The sequence below is a fragment of the Podarcis erhardii genome (genome assembly GCF_964252035.2).
Source record: "Podarcis erhardii genome assembly, chromosome: 7".
NCBI lineage: Eukaryota > Metazoa > Chordata > Lepidosauria > Squamata > Lacertidae > Podarcis > Podarcis erhardii.
In genome coordinates, this window is record NC_138511.1 from 20,616,132 (window position 1) to 20,637,093 (window position 20,962).

General features: G+C 45.2%; 1 protein-coding gene and 1 long non-coding RNA gene across 2 annotated transcripts in view; one reads left to right on the forward strand and one right to left on the reverse strand.

Moving 5' to 3' along the window:
* Window positions 1-20,962, reverse strand: part of LOC309346966 (uncharacterized protein C1orf159) — a 32,936-nt gene that overhangs the window by 11,159 nt on the left and 815 nt on the right. The window contains exon 2 of the mRNA XM_081871364.1: window positions 500-575. Within this exon, the coding sequence (XP_081727490.1) occupies window positions 500-575 (76 nt within the window). The remainder of the gene's footprint in view (window positions 1-499; window positions 576-20,962) is intronic.
* On the forward strand, window positions 2,374-14,095 carry LOC309347096. Its single transcript, XR_014158846.1, has 3 exons — window positions 2,374-3,033; window positions 10,252-10,984; window positions 11,785-14,095. It is a non-coding gene; the product is annotated as an uncharacterized lncRNA (long non-coding RNA).

Below are 20,962 nucleotides of genomic sequence, written 5' to 3' on the forward strand. Positions count from 1 at the left end.
TGCAGCCCAGAATTGCATTGGCTTTTTTAGCTGCCGCGTCACACTGCTGGCTCATGTCAAGTTTGTGGTCAACCAAGACTCCTAGATCCTTTTCATATGTACTGCTCTCAAGCCAGGTGTCACCCATCTTGTATTTGTGCCTCTCATTTTTTTTTGCCCAAGTGCAATACTTTACATTTCTCCCTGTTAAAATTAATCTTGTTTGTTTTGGCCCAGTTCTCTAATCTGTCAAGGTCGTTTTGAAGTGTGATCCTGTCCTCTGGGGTGTTAGCCACCCGTCCCAGTTTGGTGTATTCCTGAGGAATACACTATAGAAAAATAAATAAAAGCAGCTGCTTAAAAGTGCAATTAAAATCCACACAGAGTGCAATACGATGGCTAAAGTGGGAAGGGAAATCATTAAGCAGTTCAGCAAGACCATAAGACATTTTCAAGTAGCCTGGAGGGAAAGGAGTTTGGGAACCACTGGATTAGTGCGTAACAACCACCAATAACTTACCTGGACTGCACTGGTTCTCGGCTAGACAGGTGGTATTGGTCTCCATTGCATCCATACAACATTCTAACTCTGCTTCCTAGAGAGGGAGAGGAAAATAAAGATTCTCAGTTCATGTAAAAAATTCCATTCACTTTTACACCAAGAGAGCAAAACTCAGCTGAACTTCAGTTTCATGACATGGCCTAATAAGTAGCAGGGAGCCTCACAACCCCCACACAAGCATGAATAACATGGATTTTTTTTTGGGGGGGGGTGTTGAGTAACAACTGTGTGTGGAGCAAAATCTTACAGGCTAGTATTCCTTGCAAAGTGTACACAGCACAACCTTTCCCAAAGGGGTGCCTTTAAAAACATTCAGCAGCAGGAGGAAAGAAAGAAAACAAGAAAGATTCATTCTCATATGGCGGATCTTCACATCTGGAATGAACACCCCCCCCCAAGTCGGGTTCTCACAGCAGAGATTTGCACAACCATTTATGCACACGAAGAAGACCAAGCAGTTCCTCCTGTATGCAGTCACAGCTAACTGGTGAGAATCTGTAGATGCTCAAGGATGGGCGTGCCTTGCTTTCAAGTCTTGTTCACCTTTACCAGAGGAAGTTGTGGGTCTGCAGGTGTTGCTGATCCAGGCTGTGTACACACACACCACACCTTTTCCTGCTACAAACCCACCCTTTGTAATCCCGTCACCAGATTTATTCATTTCAGCAGGGGGCAAGGGGGCGGGAGAGAAGGAAAAGCCCATTTTGTTGTGCCAATTGTTAGACCAATTGGGAGACAGAAACCCTTTGCCGGCCTATTGCAAATTATCCAGAGATCTACCAGCAGAACCCAACCAACCATTTTCCACCCCTGTTCTCTGTTTGCCAAGTGGGGAGCAGCGGAAGGTAGTATTCATTGGTAGAGTATCTTTTTTGCATGCAGATGACCTGAAGTTCAATCCCTGGCATCTCTAGGTAGGGCTGAGAAAGACTCCCTGCTTGAAACCGCGGAGAGTGGCTGCCAGTCAGTGCAGGCAGTACTGAGATTGATGGCCAATGATTTGACTCGGTAGAAGGCAGCTTCCTATGCATAACCCTAGCCCTGTGCCAGAGTGTCACAAACTCCCAGCTTGGGCCACTGGGTCTGACTGGCTAACCATGCTATAGAAATAGGGTCCACATGCTCTGAAATGGCCCATCCAAAATTGCACATAAAGACAAGCGGAGAACCAGAGGAAGCAGGAGTAAGGGGTTCAGCGTACTTTCAGGAAACGCAAGCAGAGCATGAGTGGAAGATTATGCTTTTCCAATGTTCACTGGGTGCATGCAAAAGTGCCAACACAGCATGGGGGGCGGGGGGAGCAACAACATGCCAGCTCTTCTTCAGGCAAAAACGCTGTGACGAGAAGGCGGATGCCATATATTTCTTGTCAACAACATGCATGGCATTTTGAAACAAGGGATGAGGTTGTGGAGGAGGGCGCATGTTTGCACGGACGCACACTCACATACACGTTGGCAAGGGAGCTGCTCCTTTCTGGAATATGCAGAGATGCGCCCAGACAGTATCTATAAACCATATGTATCCTTTTTGCTATTTGACAGGAAACTGGCCTAAGATCTCTCCATAAAACTGTTCCTTAAAGGGTTCAGAAAAGTGAAGCTTCCACCGCTGAAGATCCTTGCTAATTATTAATTAGCATGCTTCTTAAAAAGTAGCTTTCCAGTGACATGAGAGACTCCAATTACTAAGAAACCCGCCACTGAGCTTGGCGAGACAACTTCGGGAGACGTGGCCCTTTCAAGTGAGCCGTCAAGGTCTCTTCAGGCAAGCCTTTTTATGACTAAAGCGCTGCCCAATTGCCAAGCTCTTTGTTTTCTTCTTCCCCTTGACAATGTTTTATTGCCATCGCTGCAACTTTATTGGTACCTCCCCAACCCCACTTTAACAGTAACCTGCCGCCAGAACAATTACGGAAAAGCAGGCTATGAAATTTGCTGACTAAATAAATAATAATTTCATTTAGACACAGCACCTGCCACTGGCACTGTGTGCTGAATTTTAAGCGGGGACTAAGCTGCTTTCCGGAAATACTATAGCCCGTTTCACAGATAAAAATTACAAATGAAAAAATTGCTATCTCAAATGTCTCTTGCTTCGGATGGGTGAAATGGCAACCTTGGGCAGGGAGGCATACGAGTGGTGGGTGGGCACCAGAGGCAAACATGGGCATAACAAGGGATGAGAAACTTGTAGAGTAGGCGACACCCCCCCATCTACAGCCACACCTCTCCAGCGGTCAACAAGAGGCAAGCAAGAGGGATCACCCAGTTCGAGGGCACATTCTAGCCACACTAAAGCACTTGAGGTGGGTACAGATCAGAACCAGCGAGGGGTGTGGCCTAGGAAGAGAGGGCGTGGCCTGAGAAGGAGGCGTGGCTTGGGAGGGTCTCCAGGGCCAGACAGAGAGAACTGCATTTTAACCCAAGAACTTCAGCTTCCAAACTCCTGGTCTGGAGGAGACAACAATCTGTTCTGGGTTCTTAGTCAAGGTAGAGCAGATCTTGGGAAGCAGTCCCTATTCATAATCTAGCATATATATACTCAAAAAAAGCCACACCCACCCACTACAACAATTAGATCAAGATTTTAAAGTAATTTAAGGCCCAAATACAACCTCAATGAAAAACATTCCTGGCTTAGCAGTGATTCCAGCATGGTTTAAATAGGCGAAGGCAGATTATGAACCTTAGATCTCTTGCAGGAAAGAACTGCTCAGCTGCAGTTCCTCTTCCAAGACCCCACCTCTGGTAGCCCTGACCTTCAGAGGTGAAATGGGTTGCCGGATAGAAAAAGGCATTTGTAAAAGATCTTAACATGCCAAGCAGGTTTGTCTGGGAGGAGGAGGTATTCTGGACCCAGACAGTTTAGGGCTTTCAGAAAAGGTTAGAACCAACCCTTGATAACAACCTGGTGAGATCCTGAGGCGTTGCTATGAACGGCTATCCTCTTACCGGTAACGGGATTTTCTTCAGTGAAAGAGGGCAGGTTTTTCTAAAATTAGACTACAAGCTTGCAGCTCAGGGAATTCTTCTGTTACTGTACAGTACAAGTAACCCACCCTCCTCTTCCTTGGAGGCTCTAAATCAAGATGAATATGATGAGTCACCCGCAAACAAACAGGTAAAGGAGATTAAAAGCACACATGGGGGAAAGAGTGTATCACTCAGCCTTGATCGGCTTTGTAAATCAAACCTGTAATGATTGGGGCAGGCTTCATCCATCTGGTGGAAGGACAGAAGGGGAGGAGGACACAGAACGGCACACACAGAAAGCATAATATGGATTACTTTTACAGATGTGCAGGTTAGGTTGCTCTGTTTCAGAGGAGAAAGATTCCCCACTTTGCAGTTATAAATGACGAGTGTGCAAATGCTGTCCTATATATATATTTTAAAAGAATCCTGTAATAAGGACATCTGGACTGCAAGAACTGTATAAAGCAGTGGTAGTCAACGTGCTGCCCTCCACGTTGCTAGACTATACCTGCTGTTGGCCTCAGCTAGTATGGCCCAAGGCCAGGGATTATAGGAGCTGCAGCCAAACAACATCTGGAGAGTCAGTTCCCCCTAGCATAAAGCATGCAAAGCCAGCCGATTTGCAGAGATCTACATATGTTGAATAGTTTAATGCTGTTTCTAACCAGTAATGGGGCAGGAGAGATGGTAGAAGCTGGACCATTAGGACAAATGTGGGGGGCACTGCCCCACCAACCTCAGACAACCTCCACCTGCCTGCCTCCTTACTATCAGCCAGTCCAGGGGTGGCCCTGGCAGTCAGCTTTATCCTCCTCAGTCTCAGATGCGACCCGTGTAGAACTCAGCAGGGAGGAGAAGGATGGGGTCAAAATCAGAATCAGGTAGCTCTGCCTGCCATCGGCTGCATTTGCACCTGTCACTGGTTCTGGCTCCACCCACTGTTGGGCTCCCTACCTTACACCCTCCTCGTCCCGATGGACACCAGCCACCACCGCGAACAGGTGAACAGATGGCTATGCAGAAAACCAAGTCCCTGCTCCTCCAACCTTAGATGTCATGCTTAGCTCACATCTGGCTTCTGGAAACTTACCAGGCAATGCTCGCCAGCTTTCAACCATATATCAATGGCTTATACCAACCTGGTTAAAAAGAACTGGCATCCTCCCGCATGATCTAATATTTACAAGTGCATGCCTGGGAGGTGCATTCTTAAAAGAAGGGCTCCTCCTTCACTTACACGTAGCAGAGACTACTCTAATGTAGAGGTGGGAAACCTCTGACCCTCCAGATGTTAGACTCCAATCCCCATGTGTCCCAGTGATCACTGCCAAAGGACAGGGTTCTGGCCTACCAAAAACTGGCATGTCACAGATATCCCCACCCTGGCTCTAAGATGTTCCTTGCTGTGACTGGTGTTCAAAATTTGCCAGGCACATTTTGCACCTGCCTATTGGCCACTTGTGACCAAGTGACGATGCCAAGGTGCCAGGATGGCGCCCAACTTCTCCATCATCTGGATTTGCATGCCTGGGGATCCTTGGATCTTGAATGTTTTCACACACTAGCAGAGGTCACCGTGTTTCTCAAATTCTGGATAGGCAACAGGACTCAAAGGATAGAACTAGCCTTGTTTAGAGGCTTTTAATTCACTGCAAAATACATACCAAACTGTCAGAGGATTTGCTGTTTACTTCCACCCCAAGAACAGTTAGGAGGAGAACACATGGCACAGCCATACTAAATAAGGAGGGAAGTCTAAAAGAAAGAAAGAAAGAAAGAAAGAAAGAGAAATAGTTCAGCTGCAGAGAACGTACAAAGAGCTCCCATAATCCCCACTTCACACAAGAATCGTGGACCAAAGATCTCAAGGGGTGGGGTGGGGGAAAAGCAGGCACCTTACCTTGTTTTTCATTTTAAAAAATGGTGCTAATTTGGAGACATTCAGGATTGTCACTGCTACTGCAGTAGGACAAGCTTCTGCTCATGCAAGACATGCGTGGTTGCTAAGAAACTGGGAGCCTTATCAGTTGGGCTCAAAGCAGAGCCTGTTCCACACCCGGAATCAATGAGGTTGCAGATGGGAACAGCAACTGCCTGGCACCGTCGCCGATAAAAACCTCATTGGGAGCAGAAAGCAACTGGGTGCAGCACTCAGCTATACCAGATCAATACGAGACAGGGAGAGAGAATGACCAAAAACAGAAATGGCTTTTCAGACAGCACACACAACACACTCAGCCTGTCCTCCCTCCCAGCAAGGAGACAGACTTGAAGACTTTACAGAAGTTTGCACTTCAGATTACAAACTGCAGCGGCTTTGCTCAGCCTTGCTGAGCTGGTGCACAAGTCTCAACATGGACGTTAGGCAGATTTTAGCGAGCTCAGTCAGCCACACCTGGAAACACAAGAAGCTGCCTTATGCCGAGTCCAGCTCTGTCCTTCCAGCCCTGGACTGTTTGCTCTGACTGGTGGGGTATGCTGGAGACTGATAACTGGGAGCTTTCGCATGAAAAACAGGCGCACGACGACTGGGATGCTGCCATGTTTGTGGCCTCCTAACTCTCTTCTGGTTCACAGACGCCTGCCAGCCTAGTTGGCAGGACCAGGAGGCAAATTTCCACCTGCCACCAAGAAGCAGGCAAAAGGCTGTTTACAAGGCCTGAGAATCCCCTGCCTTTGCTTTCACAGGCAGTACCAATTAAATGTTAATTGCTCTGAAGGACCCAAGAGGGAAAAGTTTCCCTAGACTTTGCTAATTATATGCATTCACCTCCCAGCTTAGTCTCAGCAATTCATCTATCAGAAGCAGCGCCTGGTTCTTGATTAGGCCAGAGGCCCACCTAGTTCATCATCCTGATCTCACAGTGGCCAACCAGGTGCCCACAACAAGCCCGTAAGCCAGAGCCAAGCACCACAGCTCTCTCTCCACCCAAGATTCCCAGAAAATGGCATTCAGATGCAACGGGCAGATATCGAATCAGGGGGACATGGGAACCCTGACTTCTCAAGGGTACACAGAGGATAAAGAGACAACCCAAATGAAAGTTCCACATTAAGTACTTTGCACAGTGCACATGAATACGTGGCATTTACAAGGTAGCAAGCTATGCCTGTTTTTTCTGAACTACTTGGAAAGGCTTTGCATCTTAAGGGGAGACGGAAGAGGAGGTTTGGGAGGGCTGGGTCAACTTTTGCTTTTGCCCTTTCTTAGCTTAACTGACCTTACAGTCTTGTTTGGAGGCAATAATGGGTATGTGAGGATAATATTGTGTGTGTCTGTGCTTGTGAGAGAGAAGACTATGCTATCAGGTGCTTCTTAAATGATGGGCGAGATAAAATAAAATTCCATTAATGAAGCCTTACTGTACCAGCAAGATGCTCAATGTTATTTTAAAACCCCAGTATGGATTTTATTTGGAATGCTTCTATATAACTCCCCCAAGGCTCTCAAAGCTGCTCCACAAAAGATTATTGGAATAAAATCAAAACCACATTTTAAAGTCTGGTATAAGAGATAAATGGGACGCGGGTGGCGCTGTGGGTAAAAGCCTCAGCGCCTAGGGCTTGCCGATCGAAAGGTTGGCAGTTCGAATCCCCGCGGCGGGGTGCGCTCCCGTTGCTCGGTCCCAGTGCCTGCCCACCTAGCAGTTCGAAAGCACCCCCGAGTGCAAGTAGATAAATAGGGACCGCTTACTGGTGGGAAGGTAAACGGCGTTTCCGTGTGCTGCGCTGGCTCGCCAGATGCAGCTTTGTCACGCTGGCCACGTGACCCCGAAGTGTCTCTGGACAGCGCTGGCCCCCGGCCTCTTAAGTGAGATGGGCGCACAACCCTAGAGCCGGACACGACTGGCCCGTATGGGCAGGGGTACCTTTACCTTTACCTTTTATAAGAGATACAAACATGGCAGTCCTATGGTGCCATGATTATTCAGGTGGCATTTGCTGCCCTCATTCAACATTTGACCTCTGCCTGCTAGGCAGCAGAGCCCACAGACAACCTCCAAGGCAAGGAAATGGGGGAGGCTGAGCTGCTGAAACTCGCTTAGTCCATGATGAACGAAAGTCTAGGAAATAAAAACTTTAGGAAAGCACTACGACACTATCAAGATCTAGTGTATCAGCTCAGGGATGGAAGTCACCATTCTCCGTGTGACCTCTTTCTGGTGCATGGGAGAAGGCAAGTGGCGACTACAAGTCATGAATGCTATGCTCTGCCTCCATGGTTGAAGGCAGTAATGCTTCTAATACCAATGCTGGAAATGGCAAGAGAGAAGAGAGCTCTTGTGCTCAGGTCCTCCTTGTGGTTTTCCCACAAGCATCTGGTTGGCTACTGCGAGAATAGGATGCTGAGCCATTGGCTTGATCCAGCAGCTTCTTCTTGTGTTGTTAGGCTTTTATAAAAGAAGAGGAAGAAGAAGAAGATTCTTTTCCTTCCACCCTATGCCATGAGTAACATAAACTGAATTGCCATCCAGAAAATTTTGTTTGCTAATAACTTGTGTGAACCTATTTATGAGGCTGTTATTAAGTTCTAATTTTATATTCACAAACTGAGAAGCTCCCAGTAACATAAAAGCAATCTTGGCCAGATTCAAAAGGAAGGCGGAGAGGGAACAAAATCTAAAAAGGAAGCCACACCATCTAAACAGAACAAATTGGGTTTTTGATAAATCAAGATTAGGGAAAAATGCTTCTCTTAAGTGATAATTGGATGCTTCCACCCCTCTTCTGCCCCTGTCTTCATCCTTAGAAGATGAAGCATTCCCTTTATCTCCAAAAACTTCACTAAATTTAGCTTGCTGAGCTCAAGGAAGGAATAAACAGTCTTCATCCATCATCTTCCTCGTAACCAGCCCTGCCTACTCACTTCTAGGAGTTCTGACACATCAAGGGGGTGATTACAGGCATATTAAAAAGAGGGAGATGGGAAAACCTGAAAAAAGACGACGTGCAGAGCTACTGTTCTTGTGCCTAAACCAAACAGAGATATCAAAGCTTGTACTCCATCAAAGTCCAACGCTTTTCATGCTTTTGACATTTGGAGCGTCTAAAGGAGACATGTACAAGTTTAGATTGCGGGCCCTTCGGAGACTTGTTCCTTTCACAAAGAAGAAAGGAAGAAATTGTTGTTACCTGATATAGCTAACTGCCTGGGGTTAAGCCAAATCTATAAACTCAAATAAATGGTGCATCCCAGAGACAACCTTTTGCGACGATTTCATCACATTCCTTTTAAGTCAGAGGGCCGCCTAAAGATTCAGGCCAAGCACCTAGTTTGGAATCTTTCCATTATAAAATGTGAACAATGGTTGCTCCGCTAGTGTTTCATTGCCAGGGGGACGGAAGCGCCTGCAGATAAAAGGAAGATCCAAGTTGGTGGGTTGATCTCTTCACTATCAGAAACAGACAGAGCCCATCACACATTCTGTCCCCTTCCTCTGGAAGGAACAGATGGAACCTGGAACATGTTAACTATCAGGGACCAGAAATGAGAGATCGCACCTATCTACATTTCCCTATTGTACCCGACTGCTGGATTTTAACTGTCGTAAGCCAAATCTTGCCCAAAAATCAATGTATAAATTTAATAAATTAATCCCAATGTACTGGCTGGGTGAGTGCCATACTGCTGCTGAACCCCACTGGCTGCTTGGTGGCCACTGTTTCCTTACAATGCCCAGCAGGCCCTGGGGAGCCATGGAAGAAAGGGCTGAGACAAGGGCAAGATGGAAAAGCCTGAAGAGGCCCAGCAAGATAGCAGGGAGTTCATGAGATCCCTCTTGCAAACAACACATAAGATTAAGCCTTCCGCAGATGGCTTACCAAGTCCTGTGAGCCATTTAAGTGATGGCTCTGAATAGTTTTAAATACACCTGGAAAATTAAAAGTTGCCCAATACTGAGCTAAGCCACTGGTCTACTACAGAGACAGGAAGTGGATCTCCAGGGTTTCAGACAGGGGACACTGCAAGCCCTACCCACAGATAACAGGGACTGAACTTGAAAGGGGATCAGAAAAGAATGTGTTTTTCAGGTCCCAGATTCATTCTTAACAGGAGATGCCAGAAATTTGGCCAGATGGCAGGCCACGCGAGAGACCTCTTTGCCCAAGATCCAAGAGAGAAATTGTCAGAGTAATTCTGGGCTAGAATTGCTTTAAGGTAGCTTCCGATGCTCCTGTGCTTTGCCAACGTTGGCTGATGTGACAGCAACAGGCAGTCTCTGTATTTGAAGCTGGGTGGTGCTGTGGGTTAAACCACAGAGCCTAGGGCTTGCCGATCAGAAGGTCGGCGGTTCAAATCCCCGTGATGGGGTGAGCTCCTGTTGCTTGGTCCCTGCTTCTGCCAACCCAGCAGTTCAAAAGCACATCAAAGTACAAGTAGATAAATAGGTACCGCTCCAGTGGGAACATAAAAGGCATTTCCATGCGCTGCTCTGGTTCGCCAGAAGCGGCTTAGTCATGCTGGCCACATGACCCGGAAGCTGTACACCGGCTCCATTGGCCAGTAAAGCAAGATGAATGCTGCAACCCCAGAGTCGTCCGCGATTGGACCTAATGGTCAGGGGTCCCTTTACCTTTACCTTTAATGTTTGTTCACAACAGCTACTATCCTAATTGGTAAATGGGTTGATACAGTGCAATTGAAATGTTCCAACCAAGAAAACACACCACAGCCCACCTTCCTACTTCCAGTGACAAAGTGTATTAAATAACTGTTGCTTTTTCTTTAAGCGACTCCGGCTTCTCTAAAAATGTGGAGATTGTTTCCTCAAGATGTTAAAAAAAGAAGAGATCGGCAAAGAGAAGAGCGGCTCTGTTTACAGACATTTGCTAACACATCCATCATCATTGTGGTTACTTTGCGCAAGCTGCCACCGGCCCTTGCTTCATTTGCGGCAGAGAACCTGAAGAGGATTGTTTGAACAAGCATGCTCACCACTCATCCAAAAGCATCTATCTTCAGCAACGTACAACAAAAAATCCCTCGAAGCCACGGCGTGTGTAAGCTATGTAACTAACTGCTATTGGAATGACCGATGCACCGTCAACAATCAGACTCACTGGTTTGAGCTAGGAACCTCCGTTTCCCAGCCTCAATGCTCATAATGGCACTTATCAACCAGACAATGCATTTACGAGCAGCAGCTTTTCATAGCTGCAAATTATTATACTAAAAATTGGGATATCTGCCCCAAGGCTGTTTCACCAAGGACAGAACACTGGATTTATCTGCATTTGCAGAAGAACTGATATGCCTCTCTCTTTGACTGAACTGTTTTGTCTTTTTCACTCTGTTGGAGCTTATCTTTTGTTAAGGGACATGTTAATTGCTGGGGGACCAGCATGCCTACTGGAACTGCTCAAGGTCAGCTTGGCCTCAAGATTCACTTCACAGCATCATACTGGATAAATCCAATGAGAGGGCTCCTTAGAATGTATTGAACACTTCCAGAGTGATCAAAGGGCTTTGATATACACAATTCTCAGTCATTCTTACCTCACACCTATGGAGTCAATAGCCCAGTCAGTTTCTCAGTAGTTCTGTGCCTCAGAGGGCAGATGCCCTTTTTAAAGCTTCCCCCCAATGGAGCCAGATTCCAGATTACTTTGTAGCCTGGGATAAGGAAATGGAGCCTGTTTTATGGCACCCAAAGCAGCCTCTTCTAGCTAACCCTCGGATCTTGACAAAGGGATAGGGCCACTGTTCTATCACCTCCTGTGGGAAAGGCTATAAGCTCGGTGGTAGAGCATTTGCCTTGAATGCTGAAGATTGCATTTTCAATCCCAGCATCACTAGGTGGGGCTGGGAGAGACTTCTTGCTGCAAACAGTCAATGCAGACTAGATGACTATGGACCAGACTGAGCTAGACGGCCTAATGGTCCAACTCAGCATAAGGCAGCTTCCTAGGTTCCCCTTTATAAATACCTACTTGGGAAGCATCCCGGATGTTCCATGAGGTCTCCAGGACCTGCAAACAGGCCAGCAACTTCTCCTTTGTCACCAAACCCACAGTTGGTCACAAATCCAGCCTGTTTCTTCCCAGTAATTTTGACATTGGTAGTCTGTCCTCTTACTTGCTGTCAGGGGTGCCGACTTGGCCCCCCGATTGTGGGTGCCCAGTGGCACCTGTGATGTAACGTGATGTCATGACATCACGTTACATTGGCGCCACAGCAGTGCTTCCAGGGCCTCGGAGGTCATGTTGGACGCCTCGCGAGACCTCTGATGCAACTTCCGGTTTCTACCGGTGGTCACTTCAGAGGCTTTGCATGTAGAAACTGGAAGTCGTATCAGAGCCCTGCGGTGTGGGTGTTGAGCACCTACCAAAAATTTGTGTGCACCGTGGCACACAGGGAGCCCTAGATTGGCACTAGTGCTGGCTGTCATCTTGGTTTGACTCACCAGCTCCCCAGGCAGGTTCCCATACCCAGCAAAGAAGTCAGGGACTATGGAGGCCAAGAGATAGCAGCGTCCCCAAGACCAACAAATAAACATATGGTAGATTTATGATTGAAACGGAAGACTTGATGGACCATGGTTAAGCTCCAAGCACCATGCAGACAGAAGACATTGTCATTATTTATTAATTTATAGACTGCACCACTCTAAACTGGAGCAGTATATATACCGTGTATATGCTGTCCCAGTTATTCAGGGACCTATCCCAGGGGCCCTTCACAACAGACAGGCAAGAGGTGGGACGTTCCCAACTGAACCTATTTACTCACCCCAAAAGAAAAATGGGGGATATCCCTCAAACGTTACAGTTGTTCAGCAAAACGCATGAAGCCAACACAACGTACACAAGGTTACAGTTATTCTGCTATGCTAAGCAATCCTTCCTCCCCCTCCTAAAGTAGGTTTCGGTGATAGTGGCTGTAAAGATATCTAATGCTTCAGTATTTAAGCTGATTAAAATAAAGAAAAGACTGTCAAAGCAGGATATTAACTAGGATTGTGGCTCAAACAATGGTCTTTGAAGGCTCATCTATTAGGAGCAGACAAAAGGCACAATTCATTCGACTTGAAAAATAGCTGTTATTACCACCAGATTTTAAACCTGTTATTTAGCTGGAATTAAGCTGAAAATGAATCCTTTACGCACAAATATCGATTTAGACCATCAGGAAAGCATCTTTGGGTTGGCATGCTCCCTCCCCCCACTGACACACCCGCAACACACTCTCTCATCCCATTCTCAGTGGCTCTAACCACACTTTGCTAAGTGGATCCAGCGATAATGGTTTGCAAGCCCACCTCAAAACCATGATTTGGAGGTTAATGCTAACCACAGTTTGCCCTGCTCAGACACCACAGCAAGCTATGCTTACAACAACGTGCAAATGGAGAATGAAACTGGTCCACCAAAAAGGGGAAATTCACAAGCCTATGGCTTGCTCCCAATCCTTTAAATGAAACTCAACACAAGTTGCTTCCTCACTGGCACTATTAAACCACAAACCAACCCACCCCAAGCTTCTAACCTTACAGCAAAATTGGTACTATATGCCACGATAAGCTGAGTTTCTTCTGGACACAGTACAAAAAGCACCAGCGAGCTAACTCTGCCCATCACCAGTTGCATCCAACTGCAGCCTTATCTGCTCAAGCTATGTCCGTGTGCAAGAAAACACCATAAGCCATATACAGGAAGAGCACTAGTCAAGTATTTCAGTGTTTTTCAACCCATTTGAGCTTGGGGTGAGGTTTCCCGAATTCATTGCACCTTTTGTGTTCTCCTGCCCCTCCCTTTCCCCACAAGTGACAATGCAGAGATCCTGGCAGACAGGCAGGTCCATACAAGCTGTGGGAAGCCAGGACTTGTGGACTGGGCATGAATTTCAATACTGGCATTAGAGGAACAGAGCAGGATGTTTCTGAAACCTCCCTAAAAAGAGACATTAAAATAAAGGAACAGGCCTGCAAGTACAATGCTCTTCTGTAATCAGGTGGGGACAGGGCAGTTGGGATGCAGTGATGGCGGCAAGTTTGGAAGCAATAGGCTGCAGCTAGACTGCTAAGTGGGAAACCATATAACACCAACATCACCAGAGCTGAGAAAAGGGTGTTAGCTGCTGATTTGCTCCAGAGCCAAGTTTAAAGGTACTGGTGGCAACTTTCAAGGCCATACACAGATTAGGACCACGTTATCTGAAACAATGGCTCCACCTGTGTAGATCTACCTGCACACCACAGTGATCAGAAGAAGCCCTCTTGGTCCTGCCTCGTCCTGCTGATCTTTATCTAATGGCCACTTGGAGACAGGCTCTCTCTGCTGGCACCCCCTTTGCAGAATGGACTCTCTCTCGATATCCGGGTGACAGAAGATATACAGTACATATTTCATTGACTAGTAAAAACTCCTCTTCAGTTAGATTTTCCTGGGCCTTTGTTACATTTTACCAGAATTTTATTGGCCCTTAGATAATGCAGATGCAATTTTAAAGAACCGTAATGCTGTTTCATATGTTTTAGACTAGAGGATCATCTGCTAAAAAGGTTTATATTCTGCCAGGAGTGTGTAGGCTATTAAGAGTACATGTTTCCACAATGATGAATTTATGTCTGTTTTAAACTTTTTTGGGTATTCATTTATGAGATTCATTCATTCATTCATGAAATAGTATCCAAATATTTTTCTAAAAACAAATAAACAAGTTTTGTTGCGCACCACATTGTTAACTTCTGGTTTAAAACCAGCGTATAAATTAATTTAGCAGTAGATATATTTAACCAGCCTGTGCCTTTGGCAGGAGAGGAGGAAGGCGCCACCTACCTCAAGGTCCTATTCCTCACTGGAACTTTATTCACACATACTTTTCATAGCATCCTGCGCCAGGAGTGCCAACTTGAATAAAATATTGGTGGGGGAGACCAGAGGCTTTTCTTCTGGGCATAGTCGGCCAATTGGTGTTAAAGAAGGACAGAACTTTTTTTATGTATGCAACAGCAGCAGCGAGAATCCTTATTGCAAAGCATTGGAAGACACAGGATGTACCCACTCTGGAAGATTGGCAGATGCAAGTGATGGAGTACATGGAGATGGCGGAAATGACTGGCAGAATCCGAGACCAGGGAGAAGAGTCAGTGGAAGAAGACTGGAAGAAATTTAAAATGTATTTACAGAAACACTGCAAAATTTTTGAATGCGAATGATGTTGAAATGAAACAAAGTGGTTCTAGCATTATGATTAGAAGTTAAAATTTGAGAGGATAAATAATTAAGGGTAAAATAAGAGGATATGAATTTGCTGATTAAATTTCTAAATGGAATACAAAAAAGGGAGATGTGAGGAAGTCATGAAAATATGTTAATGAATGGTATACTTGAAAAAATGATTTTTAATTTTTCTTTTTAAACTTTTGTTTCTGTTTTTTGTGTTTGTTTGTGTGTTTTTCTGCTTTTGTAAACCTTTTTTGTAAAACTCAATAAATATTATTATATAAAAAAATATTGGTGGGGGAGGGGGCAGCCAGGTAAGACCCACCCCACAAAATCAATCACATGACACGGTGCATGCACACCATTTGAATGGCAATGCCCATCAACTTTGGGGGGGACCCAGTCCTATTAAATATTTTATTGGGGGGACTGAAGCCCCCTTGGCCCCTAGGAGTTGGCTCCTGTGTCCTGTGCTCTCACATCTCAGGTTGCCCCACAGCTCCTACTTTCAGCCCCCACAAGGGGGGGGGGGAATCACATCATCAAGACCATCGCAACCTTCTTCTATCAAACTTTTCATTGTCATTCCTTAACCTTCGTCCTTCTATTCAGAATTCATCACCTTCGACAATTAGACCAGCTTCTGCTCCACCTTAAATGTCAACTGTGTCATCTTTCTTCTCTCCACTCACAAATCCAACACAGTCTGCTTGTCATTTTACCTTCAGAGTCTATCTCCCACTTTAAAGCTCAACTTCTCTGTGAAGTCATTCCACACAAACCATTAGTTTTTGTAAGAGATGTGGGGGGCACTAAGACCACATATGGGTAACGGAACAGTATGCATATATATATCCTCCCCCTCCATTGACTTTTCAATTTTCAGCTCTTTGGGGAAGGGATTTTTCTATGTTCATTAATCTGTAAAAGTGCATGCACTGTGATGGTGTAATAATGGCATGCATTTTACACAGCAGGGTCACAGAGTTACACTCGTGTCCTGTTTGTGGGCTTCTGGTTAATCACTCTGAGAAAAGAAAGCTGGACTAGATAGGCCTTTAACCTGTTCTCGTGCACAAGGGCTTTCTGGCTATATCTGAGAAACACAGGCTCTTGTGGGTCACTTTTTAAAACCCACACACCCTCACATAGGGGTGAGTGGGAAATGGAAGTAGGAAAACGGATATAAATTAGGGTCACTAACAGAATAGCATCTTAGGCTGTAAAATGTGACATGCAGGAGTCGATAAAACCTGCTGCTAAGAGCAGAATAGAAAGCAATAAAATTGGCAGCAAATGGTTTTTGTTTTTTTTTAAGTTATTTTTAAAAGTTCAGAAGTTGTAAGGAAAGTCAAAGAAAGAAGAATGTACAGGTCCACCCCATTATCCAAGATAGTGCCCAGAGTAATGAGGTTTCTGGGGCCCAGGCAAAAAAAAAAAAGCAGTAAGGTTGTTTCGGAAGTCTTGAAGAAAGCATTGCAGCAGACAATAGAAACCCAAGGCTTGACTATTGGGAGCATGAACACCACCTTTGCACTTCAGGGCTTTCTCATTAGCAGAACCTGGTCGACTTTGTGTGAAATAAAGGTTCAAAATAATAGAGTAAATGTAGGGCAGATCCTCAAACCCATTTCAATTCCTGAGCTTTCGAACACACACAGTCTACAGTGTTCTCAAAATTTTCCAGGGCTGACCATAGACAGTTTTGTACCTTAAAGGAAAAGTTCTCTCTCTCTCTCTCTCTCTCTCTCTCTCTCTCTCTCTCTCTCTCACACACACACACACACACACACTGCAGAAAGAGGAATGTCAGACTTTCTGTAGAACTCACTGCCTAAAGCAACTACAGTGGTACCTCAGGTTACATACGCTTCAGGTTACGTACTCTTCAGGTTACAGACTCTGCTAACCCATAAATAGTACCTCGGGTTAAGAACTTTGCTTCAGGATGAGAACGGAAATCGTGCTCCGGCGGTGCGGCAGCAGCAGCAGGTCCCATTAGCTAAAGTGGTGCTTCAGGTTAAGAACAGTTTCAGGTTAAGAACGGACCTCCGGAACGAATTAAGTACTTAACCCGAGGTACCACTGTACTTCATGCTGAGGTCTACAGTGCCATTTATTTCACCAAGTTCTAACCCTTAAGGTTGTGATCAGAGTGTAGAGCCTCAGCAATGATGATCTGTGTTGGAAATTTGGTCACCATATCCTAGGTGCATCCAGCAAGACACAGGAACACAGGAAGCTGCCTTATACAGAGTCAAGAGACCATTGGTTCATCCTGCTCAGTACTGTCTGCACTGACTGGCATCAACTCTCCAGGTTTCAGACTGGAGGCTCCCCCTGTCGTAATTGGAGATGCTGGGGATTGAACTTGGAACCTTCTGCATGCAAGGCAGATTTCCTACCACTGAGCTACTGTCCTTCCCCAAAGAATGTTCCCATGGCTCTGCCATTTTTTCAGGGCAGCTAAGTCTCTCGGCTAAGTTTCTAGACAAGAACACACTAAGACTGACAGGGCTTTACTTGCCAAAGCACAGTGAGATGACTCAGCCATTGGCATTTTGGAAACTTCTGGCATCTCGAGAAGGGGTCATCCCCCCTTTTTTTACAGTTTGGCAACAGTTGCACAGCCTGCTCTGCTGGTAGCTCTAGCCAACTTTGACTCATCACGATTCTTGTACAGCTGCAGGAATTAGTGCAAACACAACCCAGAAAAACTCAAGACTATGTGAGACTTACAAAATGCACACAGTATAGCGAGAGTTGTGGATGCAGAGAGAATACCAGACTCTAAAGCCCCAACTAGATAGTTCAACCTTCTTAAAAGGATTGAAACACTTTATTTGAAATATGCCTGGCTAGGACTTATCAGACAACAGGATATTGCACAGAAAGGCTCAGAAGTCAGAGAAGCCAAGAAAATTCAAGGCTGTCACAGCCCCTCTCTTAACTCAAAGTTTGGAATCCTTTTCCTGCCAGAAATGCAATGCTTCTCCACCCACCCCTCTATTTCTTGCTGGCCCTTGCATTGTCTGCTAAATATACAAACAAATTTTCCTTCATCAACACCTTCAAGAAGTTTGAATGACATCCCCTGCCCATTCCAGGAATCTGACCAATTTATTATTTAAGGCACCATGCCCATTCCTCTCCCCTTTGGACAGCCTTGCTTCCAGGAGTAATGGTGACTTATTTCAGTTTGGTGTATTAAATTACACAGCTGTCTTTTATGTAATAGTCATTTAAATAATAATAAAAAAACCTCTAGCTGCCATAGCTGGATGAAACTTTTGCTACAGGACATCCCCAATATGAAAGGTTTCTCTATCCAGGGATGGAGACATACAAAACAAGGAAACAGAATCAAGGCACAGCAACCCCCAGTCCTGCTCCAGATAATTTTTCATAGAATCACAGAATTGTAGAGTTGGATGGAATCTAGTCCAACCCCCTGCAATGCAGGAATCTCAATTACATCATACATGACAGATGACCATCTAACCTCCGCTTAAAAACGTCCAAGGAAGGAGAATCCACCAGCTTGTCCATTCCATTGTTGAACAGCTCCTACTGTCTTAAAGTTCTTCCTGATGTTTAATTGAAATCTCTTTTCTTGTAACTTGTAGCCATTGGCTATCACATCTCCTCTTAGTTTCCTCTTTTCCAGCATAAACATACCCAGTTCCCTCAACCATTCCTCATAAGGCTCCAGGTGTGGTCTGATCAAAACAGAATAGAGTAGTAATATTCATTCATTCATTGAATTTATAAACCGCCCTATACCCGGAGGTCTCAGGGCGGTTCACAAAAAAAGATCACAATACAGTGGTACCTCCGTTTACGAACTTAATTTGTTCCGAAGGTCCGTTCTTATCCTGAATCCATTATTAACATGAGGTGCGCTTTTGCCAATGGGGCCTCCCCTGTGCACGCACCTTTGGCGCGCAACTTCCACTCACATCTCGGGGCAAAGTTTGGTTCCAGGAGACCTACTTCCGGGTTAGCAGAGCTGGTTACCCAAAGCGTTCGTAAGGAGGACGGTATGTAACCAGAGGTATTACTCTATATAAAATCTAAATCAAAACAATAATCCAATAACGCGCCCCCACCAAAAGAGCCACATTTTAAAATATTACTTCCCTTGATCAGGACACTATACTTCTGTTGATGCAGCCTAGAATAGCACTTATGTTAAGCTTGTAGTCTACTAAGACCCCCTAGATCCTTTTCACATGTACTACTGGCAAGCCAGGTGTCCCCCATCTTATATTTGTACAGCTGGTTCTTCCTGCCTAATTGCAGACTCTTACATTTGTCCCTATTGAAATTCATTTTGTTCGTCATTTTGTTGTTTCTTTCACTTGATAATTTATGCTTGTCCTGCTCAATAAGGAAGTCACGTTTATAGTCCTCATGGGTACAGGGGTAAAACTCCAAAGCACAGATGCTTCCACTCACCTATGTAAGATGCTCGGGTCTCATCAAGCAGTTCAAAAATTAAGGAACCTTTGCAGCAGTTTCCATTTTTATTACACATACCTCAAACACACCCCAATTAGCAGGAAAAGGAAGAATTGTATATATGCAGCTCAGAACATGAAGCTTTTTCAGAACAGTACTCAGTAGCTGTGAGAGTTCCCATGAAACACCTAAAAGCGTTACTGAATTGAAGGAATGAGAAAATTTGCAACAGCCGCCGCCAACTTTATCTATAGATGCAGAGTATAGGCTGTATTGTCTAGTTGCTCACATATCCATTACATTCTTTGCCTGCTGCATGCACATGGTACCAGGTAATTTTCTCCACAAGCACACTGCCAAAATGAGTCAGTTAATATTTTGAGATGCCATGTGTTGTTTTTCTGCAACAAAGAAACATGAAAATGCTCTTTTATACTAGGCCAGACTATCTGTTCATCTTGCCCAGTATTGTCCGCTCTGGCTAGCAGCAGCAGCTCTCAGGCACTTTCCCGTCACCTGATCATTTAAAAGTCAAATTAATAAGGGAGCCCAAGATATGTCTCTCTGTAAAAATCAGATGCCAGAGCCCAGATACTCCCCACCCCACTTCAATAAGGAGTAAAGACATTCCCACTTATTTATTATAAATTAAATTCAGATGGGGGAAGTGAACCCACAACAAACACCATGCAAAACTATTCTTACAATGGTGAACTTGAGCCGGTCACTATCTCAGCCTAACCTTCATTACAAAGCTATTCTGAGGACAATAGGTACTTCACCTTGTATGCCTTGGAAGAAGATGGGATATTAAGCGGAATTATAAAAAAAATAATATTCTCCTTATTGGAACTTGCTTGTTTTACAGACCCACATAGTTCTGTTTAGAGTGTCTGTAGGGAGCCAGACATACGGGTGTGAGGCCTAAAACACTCTCCCTTTTGAGGGGAGCTTCTCCTCATTTTGATAGGTGAGTAGGTGGGTCAACCCTGAGATCCAATATTGGGCCATTCTCTTTGTGAGAGACTAACTCCTTTATTAAATATATTCTTGAAGGCCATGTCCTCACAAAGCAACATACAACCCAGAGCAGGGCAAGTTATAAAGATATGGCATCCACATTGCCAAGCACAGAATAAAACTTTTAACAAGCTGCTCTGTAACTCGCAGGCTAATTAGAATCTCAAGTTAAATACAGCACTGAAGAGGAAGGTTTCCAATGCTGACCTAAACAAAAGGCTAGACACAGCAAGGTGAGGACCTCGGGTCCGGGATCACCATCAAGAAGGCCCCACTTCTTGTGCACAACTGACCTTAAGGGTAGGTACCGAAGGTCCCCTGACTCAGGTCGGCAGCAGGGAGTATCCAGTCGGCAGGTCTAACTAGGCCCACCAGACTTCCTCATTTGGTCCATGAGGTGTCAGGTGTGCACCAGTTAAAGCTATAGTTCAGTGGAAAAGGGAGGGGGCAGCTGATTGGCAGTATATGCAAAACTCCATATAATAATATCAATGATATATTATGTACACCCCACCCATCTGCAAGCCGTCCTTCAAATCACCCCCAAACTAGCCCACTTCTTTCTCCAACCCCCCATAGCATCTATCAAGGTGCGTATGAAAACAAGAACCAAGTTTCATAACAAATATAGACGGGAACCTTCTGTCCCAAATATTTAACAAGTCAAGAGGACACCGTCCCATAAGGACGGGAGAGCAAAGCTTCACCCTTGGTCCCTAAAAATATACAGATGCCAAAATGCTCCTGGCAAAATACCCCCCTCCTCCCAAAAAACTCCCAACCGTGTGTATGTTCA